The sequence below is a fragment of the Sinocyclocheilus anshuiensis genome, unplaced genomic scaffold (assembly GCF_001515605.1).
Source record: "Sinocyclocheilus anshuiensis isolate Anshui unplaced genomic scaffold, SAMN03320099.WGS_v1.1 scaffold394, whole genome shotgun sequence".
NCBI classification, from domain to species: domain Eukaryota; kingdom Metazoa; phylum Chordata; class Actinopteri; order Cypriniformes; family Cyprinidae; genus Sinocyclocheilus; species Sinocyclocheilus anshuiensis.
Genome location: NW_015542343.1, coordinates 60,922 through 70,834, shown reverse-complemented (window position 1 = coordinate 70,834; position 9,913 = coordinate 60,922). Strand labels below are relative to the sequence as shown.

Below are 9,913 nucleotides of genomic sequence, written 5' to 3'. Positions count from 1 at the left end.
AAATGAAATGAAATAAAATTAAAATGAAATAAAAATGAAATGAAAAAATAAAATAAAATGAAATAAAAATGAAATGAAAAAATGAAATAAAAATGAAATAGAAATGAAATGAAATGAAATAAAGAAATGAAATGAAATAAAGAAATGAAATGAAATAATGAAATGAAATTAAATGAAATCATGAAACGAAATCATGAAATGAAATGAAATAAAATGAAATGAAATAAAATAAAATGAAATAAAAATTAAATGAAAAAATAAAATAAAATGAAATAAAAATGAAATGAAAAAAAAAATTATAAAATGAAATAAAATGAAATGAAATGAAGAAATTAAATGAAATAATGAAATGAAATGAAATCATGAAATGAAATAATGAAATGAAAAAATAAAATAAAATAAAACAAAAATGAAATGAAATGAAAAAATATAATAAAATAAAATAATGAAATGAAATGAAAAATAAAATAAAATAAAATAAAATAAAATAAAATACAGGTTTGCAGTGTTTGTTTGTAGGGCTGCACAATTTGTCCAACATTTTGTGATTAATATATGATATGGCTATATAATAATAATAATAACAATAATAATAATAATAATAATAATAATTATTATTATTATTATTATTATTATTATTATTACTACTACTAAATACAAATATAAACATTATAAAATAAAAACAAAAGAAGAAATATTACTATTGTAATATTGTGTATTTAAGAAATAATAATAATGATAATAATTTTATTTTATATTACGATTGTAAATTGCAATGCTAATATTTATTATTATATTTATCTTAATTTCTTTATTTTCAAGTGGTGAACCATCAAACTTTTTTTGACAGAAATCCACAGAGAGTCCCTTAAAAGCTGCTCTCTTGTTGATAAATGCTTCTCATTACAAGAATGGGAACATGTTTGCCGCATGTTGAGTTCACTCCGAAACACAAAGTGCACATATTTATTTAATTAGATCACAACCTTATCACGATTTCGGTTTTATTACGATTAATTGCCCTACCATGTAGGCATTAGGCAGCTCATTATGTTTTGTAAAATGATTTGTTTTGGTTCAAAGCTCCTGCAGCTCATAAGGTGCAGCTAATAATGTTTGATTTACAGTCACGTAAAGATGATCCAATTATCATATCTGATCCGGTAGAGCAGCTGAAACTGCTTTTATGTCTCTGATTGAAGACACACGCTATCGTTCCATTAAAGCATTGCAAACGTCTTCAACAATGCACATGTTCTGCATTCGAGGCTCTTCCTGGCTTTGAAGCCGCTGACCGTTATCCTTGACATCAAGTGCACAACACCCTGCGGGACTGGAGGGCAAATTAAGTCCTTTAGTGATAAGTTCTTTTCCAAGGTTTCACGGGGAATTTCCACTGGATTACATTGTTCCAGATTCCTTTGAACTTGACATTGAAATTAAGCAGACTTTTGGTTTACAGACTCGTGAAGTTTGCCTGTTCAGATGCTTGTGGAAAAAGGAACAAAGGCACGATTCATTTGAAACTGTAGTTAATGGTACATTTTTACTCCGTGTTCTGAGTAAACGAATCTTGGAATCTGTGTTTTGAATCGATTCACTGGAACTAAGTTTAAAGGAATGTTTTTATTCTGGCACCGAGTTATGGTGCAAATGAATCTTTGAATTAGTGTTTTGAATCAATTCAGTGGAACAAATAGTTTAGTGGAACATTTTTAGTCAAGCACCTTGTTTTTGAGTGATGGTGCAAATGAATCTTTGATTCTTTGTTTTGAATCGATTCACTGATACATACAGTTTAATGGAACATTTTTAGTCAGTTTTTTGAGTGATGTGCAAACAAATCTTAGATGTGTGTTTTGTATTAATTCACTGGAACAGTTTAATAAAACATTTTTAGTCTGGCACCATTTGAGTGATGATTCAAAAGACTCTTTGAATCAGTGTTTTGAATCAATTAACTGAAACAGAGTTTAATGAAACATTTTTATTGATGGTGCAAATGAATCTTTGAATCAGTGTTGTGAATCGATACATTGAAACAAATAGTTTACTGGAACATTTTTAGTCGAGCACCATTTTTTGTAATGATGGTACAAATGAATCTTTGAATCAGTGTTGTGAATCGATTAACTGAAACAAACAGTTTAAAGGAACATTTTTATTCAAGCAATTTTTTGAGTGATGGTGCAAGTGAATCTTTGAATCAGTGTTGTGAATCGATTCACTGAAATGAACAGTTTGAACTGATTTACTAAAATCATTCAAACTTTTGTTTTTTTCTGCTTTTACTTTTCTAATCATTTACCTGTTTGAGTGAATGTTTCATATCTGATGTGATTTCCAGTGTTTTAGGATGTCTTTTCTCTCTTTTCAGAGCAATGGATCATTGGTTTGGTGTCAGAATCACAAGCAGTGCTTAAAGGTAAAGCTGTGAAACTCGTCAAAAACACGTCCAGGTCATAGTTCACTCTAAATCACCAGAAGAAAGGGATAATGAAAAAGAGAGAGAACAGAATGGAAGTAATACGAGAGATACAAGAGACACAAAACATGTCTTATTATATCAATATAATAAGAAATTAGTCCTACTTAAGGACTTTTTCTAAGATATTATTTTGTTTAAATATCGGTAAAGTTTACCAGTTTTAAAAAGTAAGGTTAAAGAATTTTTACATCTCATTACTGCAATGCAAGAAAAAAATTTTGATATTTTATTTCAATATTTGTAAAATTTACAGGTTTAAAAAAGGATGCAGTATTTGTTTCATTACTGAAATGCAAGAAAAATACTGATTAAAAAAAACAAAAAACTTTTTGTATATACAAATACATTATTTAAATATTAGTAACGTTTACAAGTTTAAAAAGTATAAATAGTTCAACCATACTTTTTTAAACTTAGCGTTAGAAAATATTGCTGTTTTTCTTGCATTGCAGTAGAGAAATACTTTAACCTAACATCTCATTACTGCAATTTAAAAGAAACGTGCTATTTTATTTAGATATTCGTAAAGTTTACAAGTTTACAAAATTCAGGTTGAAGTATTTGTACATCTCATTGCTACAATGCAAGAAAAAATGTTGATATTTTGTTTAGTATTTATGCATAATGGTAGTATTTGTACTGCCTTTATTTCTGATTTGTGTGCAAATTATGTTCACTAAAAACACTGTATTGCAGTAACAGGACTCTTTTACCTTTAAAAAACAAACAACATTTTGATGGGAAATAAGACCTGGACATGTTTTGTCAATTTCAATGCCTCACTCAACATGTTGTTAATATTTTATGCATGCAGTTGCAGCAGTATCACGTGTAAATGTGATGCATACTCTCCAGTTTTCTATGGTAACAGTAATATCGAGTCTCTGTTGGGGTCTGACGGTATAGACGTGTCCTGTGTTGATGAGCTGATGCATGACGCTCATCCACACAACAGTGTTTTACTGAGACGCCGACAGACAGATTCAATTTAAAGGTGTGAAATGCTGAAGGCAGAGCAGACGATGAGCAACAGTTGAAAAGAGAGAAAGAAAGGGCTCAGTTTTTCACTTCAAGGCTGTTTTAAGGGTTTGATTGCTTGTTACGAATCCGAGTTTGGTAATATTTGTGTGTTGCATTGATAGTTTAGCAGCAACAAACTCTATCAAAGTTCATTTTGAGTCTCTTGTGCATTTTACATGTTCGCAGCATTTTTAAATAAGGTATGACACAGGTATTTTATTAATATGAATATTAATTTAAGTATTTGGGACAAAGCCGTTAAGATGTCCGCATCAAAAAAAAAAAAAAAGTGATTTTATGTTCATAGAAAGCACATTAAATGTAAGTAAAATGTCTACTTTTAAGGTTTCAAATAAGTTTTTGGAGAATAAAATGTCAAAATTTGGTTGAAGTAATGTTACGTTGTCATTCAGTGTAACACAATATTTATGTAAAAATTCAAACAACATGCTTATTCTGACCTGTACATATTAAAATATATAAAAGAATTAGAGAGCATGTTAAATTTTATTGTGTTTTAAATGAGTAAAAAATTCTTACTGACAAATGGGCAAAACCTAGGATAGTGGCACATTTTAGAATAGAAACTAATTAGTATTTTTGGGTGAAAGTAATTAGTCTTTTAATATGTCATAAATGGATTTTTGTTGTAAATATGCCTGACAAGAATGTTACACTGAATGACATTTTAGTGGCTCTCTTCTGTAAATCAGGGGAGAATGTATCATATTTATTTTTTGCTCAGAAAAACAAAAACAAAATTGCAATTAAATTAAACGGAAAACGATTTATTTTTGTGTGGAAAAACAACAACAATTTAAAGCAGTATTACACTTATTGTTACAAGTTGTAAATAGTAAGGTAAACTTAATCATAACTGCAATGCAAGAAAAAAGTTTTTTTTTTCTATTTAAATATTGTAAAGTTTACAAGTTTAAAAAAGTGTCTCATTACTGCAATGCAAGAAAAAAGTGATAATATATTTACTTGAATTGCTTGATACAAATCAGAGTTTGATAATATTTTTGTGTTGCATTGATAGTTTACCAACAGCGAACTCGATTGAAGTTCATTGAGTCTCTCATGCATTTTACATTTTTGCTGAATTTCAACAGGTATTTTATTAATACCTAAAATATTGAATTGCTAATTTCTCACCAGTTGCCATGTATTTGAAGTTTTCTATGACATTGTTGTGAAAACGCGTCACGCTGGTGTTTAGAATGAGGCGAGTGAAGTTCAGCCAAGAAGAACAACATTAACAAGGCAAAACAAAAATGCATTTTGCTTCACAAGTTTTTTCCCTGAGTTAATGAGGATGTCAGAGGGCTTCAAAGAGGAGATACACTGTGCTTTAAAAGCAAAGCCGCTTTGTTTTTGTGCTCGAATGCAACAAAAGACCTGCTCTTTTCCTTTCCATGGACTTGGCCAGTATTGGATCCTGGCAACGGCGCTGTCCCCAGTCATTCATCAAGAGCTGCTGTGTTAAAGAAGGATTTGGCTGTTTGTGTGTCTCAGTGTTGGGCGTTCCCATTACAACTGGCCCTCTTCATCTCTGAGAGTCTGAAAACTCTTGACGCCCGTGAGGAGATCATGCCATGCTTGGACTCGGTGTGTTTCTGTTGCTAGTGATCTGTCATGTCTGCTTCAGAATCATGTTTTTGTAATGGTAATTAGTAATGCATATGTTGTCGTACTCTGGGTGGGACGGGGCCCGTGGAACGAGTTCAGTCTGCGCTAATTTTATGTGTACACATGCGTCAGATGGACGTCTTTGCCTGTTGCATCATGTTTCATGTCTTCAGAAGTATAGTTGACTTTTTAAAACGTGTTCTGTGCCGTTATAATCAATCATCTAGCTGTTTCTGAATGCAAGAAATTAGGTTGCTTGCCCATTGGAATTGAATTGAGAACGTCTTAAATTCCAGTTCAGTTCCTGAATTTTAACTGATGTAGGGATGCAGAATTGTAGTTCCAATTTTGGCAATGTAAGAAAATAAATCGAATGAATTGAAATTCAAAGAACATAATGGTAATTTTTCTACTAGAAAAACAAGAGAAATACAATTTTAAAGTTTTGAATATTGATAAAATTTAAAAAGCATTGAGGTGTAGAGATGATGGATGGATGGATAGTTGGATAGATGGAAAAATGGATGGATGGATGATTTGGATGGATAGATAGGTTGGATAGATGGAGAAATGGATGGATGGATAGATGGTTGGATGATGCATGCATACAAGATGGTTGGATGGATGAACGTATGGATGGATGGATGAACAGATGGATGAATGTATGGATGGATGGATGGATGAACAGATGGATGAATGTATGGATAGATGGATGGATGAATAGATGGTTGGTTGGTTGGATGGATGAACAGATGGATAAACGGTTGGATGGATGAACAGATGGATGAATGGATGGATAGATGGATGGATGGATAGTTGAAAAGATGGATGAATACATGGTTGGATGGATGAACAGATGGATGGATAGATGGATGGATGGATAGTTGAAAAGATGGATAAATAGATGGTTGGATGGATGAACAGATGGATAGATGGATGGATGGATGGATGGATGGTTGCATAGATGGATAAATAGATGGATAGATAAATAAAGGGTTAAACCCTTGACTGTTGCTGTTGTTTCAGAGTTTTCTTGTTATATCCCTGCTGTTAATGTAAAGCTCAAAGTGAACGTTGGGCAAATATTTCATTGTCAACACTGATTCTACATCAACATAAGATGAAATATTTGACCGCATCCAACTAAAGAGACACAGGTCCTTTTCATTTAGCCGTTGTTTGGCCATTCTGAGGTTTTCTTTAACATATTTTCGCAATGTTGTGAAAGCTACTAATTCTCACACTTTTAAACCAGCGTCCACCCAGTATGTGGCGAGGCTTTTCCTCTCAGAGATGTTAATGACGTGGATTGTTGCTGCAGGTTTGTGGAGTTTGTGTGCTCACACACCTCTTAATGAAGTGATATGTTTGTAAAGTCCTCACAATACAAAGCCAGACCCACGCTGGGCCGCTTATATGGGGTATCCTGCTATATTGTCCCGTACAGTGTGTGTGTTTTATGCTTGTGAAAAGCTCTGTTTAGCCTGAGCCACCGTAGATGCCAAACAAAAGCAAATACAGTGAAGTCTCCGACAGCGACCCGTCGCGGTTTCTGTCCTCTAGAAAGGCTCATCATGGTGTCGCTCTTCCAACAAAAGTGAAGCAAAGGTGGGTTAATTATTTAAACAAAGATAAAGTGACCTCTCGGATCCGTCAGCGCTTTGGAGAAGGACAGTGTTGGCGTCTCCTGCGAAATGTCCAGCGCCCCGTTGTTATGATAATTAACCCCGCTGCCCTGTTGCTGGAGCGAAGGGAGAGGGCATTTGTGAGTATTAGAGCTTCATTAGCATGCCACAGCACCACCATCACCCTCCATTCACTCCCGCCTCCGCCTTTTGTGTCTCCTTTCTTTCTCTTTCGTGTGAGCACTTCTTCTGGAGTGAGAGAAAGCTCTGAGAGTTTGACAACTTCTGGGTGCTTGTTCAAGCGAAAGGGGAAAAAACAAGGAGCTGAAAAGCAGTTTGAGTTCCTTGTAAGGGTCGGGCTTCCAAAGACCCCCAACGCTTGAATTGATTTGCTTTGCAAATAAGAGTCGCTCTCAGAAATAGACTTGCGACAGTTTATAATGCGGCTGGTCTGGTTGTTTTTGCTGGAATAGTTCATGCAAAAATGAACGTTGGCTGCAAATTTACTCACCCTTACATCATCCAAGGTGTATATGAGTTTTTCATCATCAGAAATTTAGAAATTTAACATTGCCCACTGATGCAATGCTGCATTTCTCCAAATCTGATGAAGAAACAAACTGATCCTAATCTTGGATGACCTGAGGGTGAGCACATTTTCAGTAAATGTTCATTTTTGGGTGAAGTGTTCCTTTTGAAGCATTAATTTGCCAATATTTCTAAAAACACGTTTACCTTTAGTTGCATTGCTTTTCAAGAAAAGCTGTTTTGCTCTTGCGATGACTGAAGTTTTGTGTGTGTGTGTGTGTGTGTGTGTGGCTTGATTTGCATGTATGTGTTTTCTTCTTAAGATCTGAGATTAAGTTTTTGTGGCTCTCAAGAATCATGGGAAAAAGACGCTGCATTTCTCAGACCCCCTCCGTCACCAGCAGCTCCTTTTCACAGAGTAGAAATTAGTCTGACTTTTGTGGCTTTTCACTGAAGTGCTTTTCCAGGTCAGTTGTTTCACTAGCAGTTCAGTTTGGATTGTGTTTTCAAATGATCTGCATTTTCACGTCTCGACTTGGGAATCCAGGAGATTCAGAGCAGGTTATAGTTTATGTAAATATATTTAATTGGATTTTATTTTTATATTTAATTTATATTTTTTATATTGTGTTTTAATTTTCATTTTAAAGTTTTAGTTTTTTTGTGTTTTTGTCTATAGCTTTTATTACATTTTAGTTATTTTATTACTTAAATTTATTTTATTTCAGCTAGTTGTCAAAATAACATTTCTATTTAATTTTGGTTAAATTTAAGGTAGAGTTTTTTAAATATATTTTATTTTATTTCAGTTAATGTTTATTTCAAGTAATTACCTTTTTTTCTGGTTTTAGTTTAATAAACAATCATAATCCTAGATGGAATGCTATAATATTTCCTTGCTCCATGAATTAAATGTAACAGAAATAATGTTATAAATAAAAAAATATTTTATTGCGTTGTCCTAACAAACAAAAAAGCGAAACCAGTGTAGTCCAAATCACAAATTAATCTTATGAGTTGATTCTTTTAATGAATCAGCTCAAAAGAATCATGAATCAGTATTGATCATGAACTATATTGGTTTGAATCACTGAATCAGTCAGAGAATCACTTCTTATAGGCCTTAGGGTTTTTTTGTTTGTTTGTTTGTTTATTTATTTGTATTTATTTTATTTGTTTATTAGATGTATGACCAATTATTGTCAGCGAAGCTTAAAGGAATAGTTTACGGAATCATTAATTATCCAGAACCAGGTTAAATTGTTACGATTTCTGTCCCTGTTGTGCTTGAGTTGCTTTTAGCATTATTAAACGTGACCGTTCACATGTTCTCTGTCGTGTGAAGCGAGAAGCACAAGCTGTTGGTTTTACTGTGAGTTTTGGGACTTCAAAGCTCCTTTTGGTGAAGAAGTAAAGCAGAAGAGTTCACAACGCCTCACTCAATGTCAGCGTGAAGCTCATCAGCCTTCAGAGGAAACAAACACTCGTTTTCTACACTAGAATCTGCACTTTTACATTATAGAGACATTAACAGTGATATTATACTGTATGTAAAGGTCATGTTGCTCATCATTCACTTAATGACATAATGAATCCTAATGGTATTCATTGAATCTCAGTATTTATGCAATTTTTCTAAAAGATGATAAATGGCAAAATTCTTTAATATATACTGTTTTTATATTGTTTCTACATTAATTTAGAGATTGAATTGTAATGGTAGCTGTGATTAATCACGATTAATTACAAAAAATGTAGAAATTATAGTACGTTATTATAAATATACAGTGATAGTTTTTGTTAATATTTTAAATTAGATTTTATTTTAAATTAGATTTTTTTATATCCTGTTTTAATTTTAATTTTAAAGTTTTAGTAATTTTGTTGTGTTTTTGCCTTTTTTTTATATTTTTAGTTTTAGTTATTTTAGTATTTCAACTTAAACTGAACGAAAATGAGAAATGTTGCTTTGACAACTAGCTGAAAAAAAAAGTTAATTTTTTAATATTTTAATTTATTTCAGTTAATATTTCTTTCAAGTATTGGATTTTTTGTGTGTTTTTAGTTTCAATCAGGGTTATTATAGTTACCTAATACTAAAACTTACGTTTAAAATCATTCAAAGAAAAAAAAATAATTACTTTAAATAAAATAAAAGTTTACAAATTAAATGAAATATAAAAACTAAATCTGTAATGAAAAAAAAAACTGCTAAAAATGACAAAAACACAGCTAAATGAATGAACATGAACATGAAAATGAAAAATATAAAAATGAAAACTATTTTATTAAATGACAGAGATGGGAAAATGTGTGATTAATTAATTTGAATCAGTTGACAGCACTGGAATGTTCACAATTGCGTTGTTTAATTTTACATCACCAGTGAAGTCTGTGAATACATCACCGTTTTTTTTTTTTTTCTTGTCTGTTTCTCTCTGTAAACCACACAAATGTTCATCCTGCTGCCTCAGTTTACGTAAACGGCCAAATGAGTGGCTTTATTAGCTTCCTGATATCAGTGTCCTGCTGTGTGTGTGAGAGAGAGTGTGTGAGAGTGTGTGTGTGTGTGAGAGTGTGAGAGAGAGTGTGAGAGAGAGTGTGAGAGAGAGTGTGAGAG

General features: G+C 32.3%; 1 protein-coding gene across 3 annotated transcripts in view; it reads left to right on the top strand.

The window, feature by feature from the left end:
* anos1 (anosmin 1) overlaps positions 1-9,913 on the top strand; it is a 70,204-nt gene that overhangs the window by 11,252 nt on the left and 49,039 nt on the right. For all 3 annotated transcript variants that reach the window (XM_016489752.1, XM_016489753.1, XM_016489751.1), the window contains exon 2: positions 2,378-2,425. In XM_016489752.1, coding sequence (XP_016345238.1) covers positions 2,378-2,425 — 48 coding nt within the window. The remainder of the gene's footprint in view (positions 1-2,377; positions 2,426-9,913) is intronic.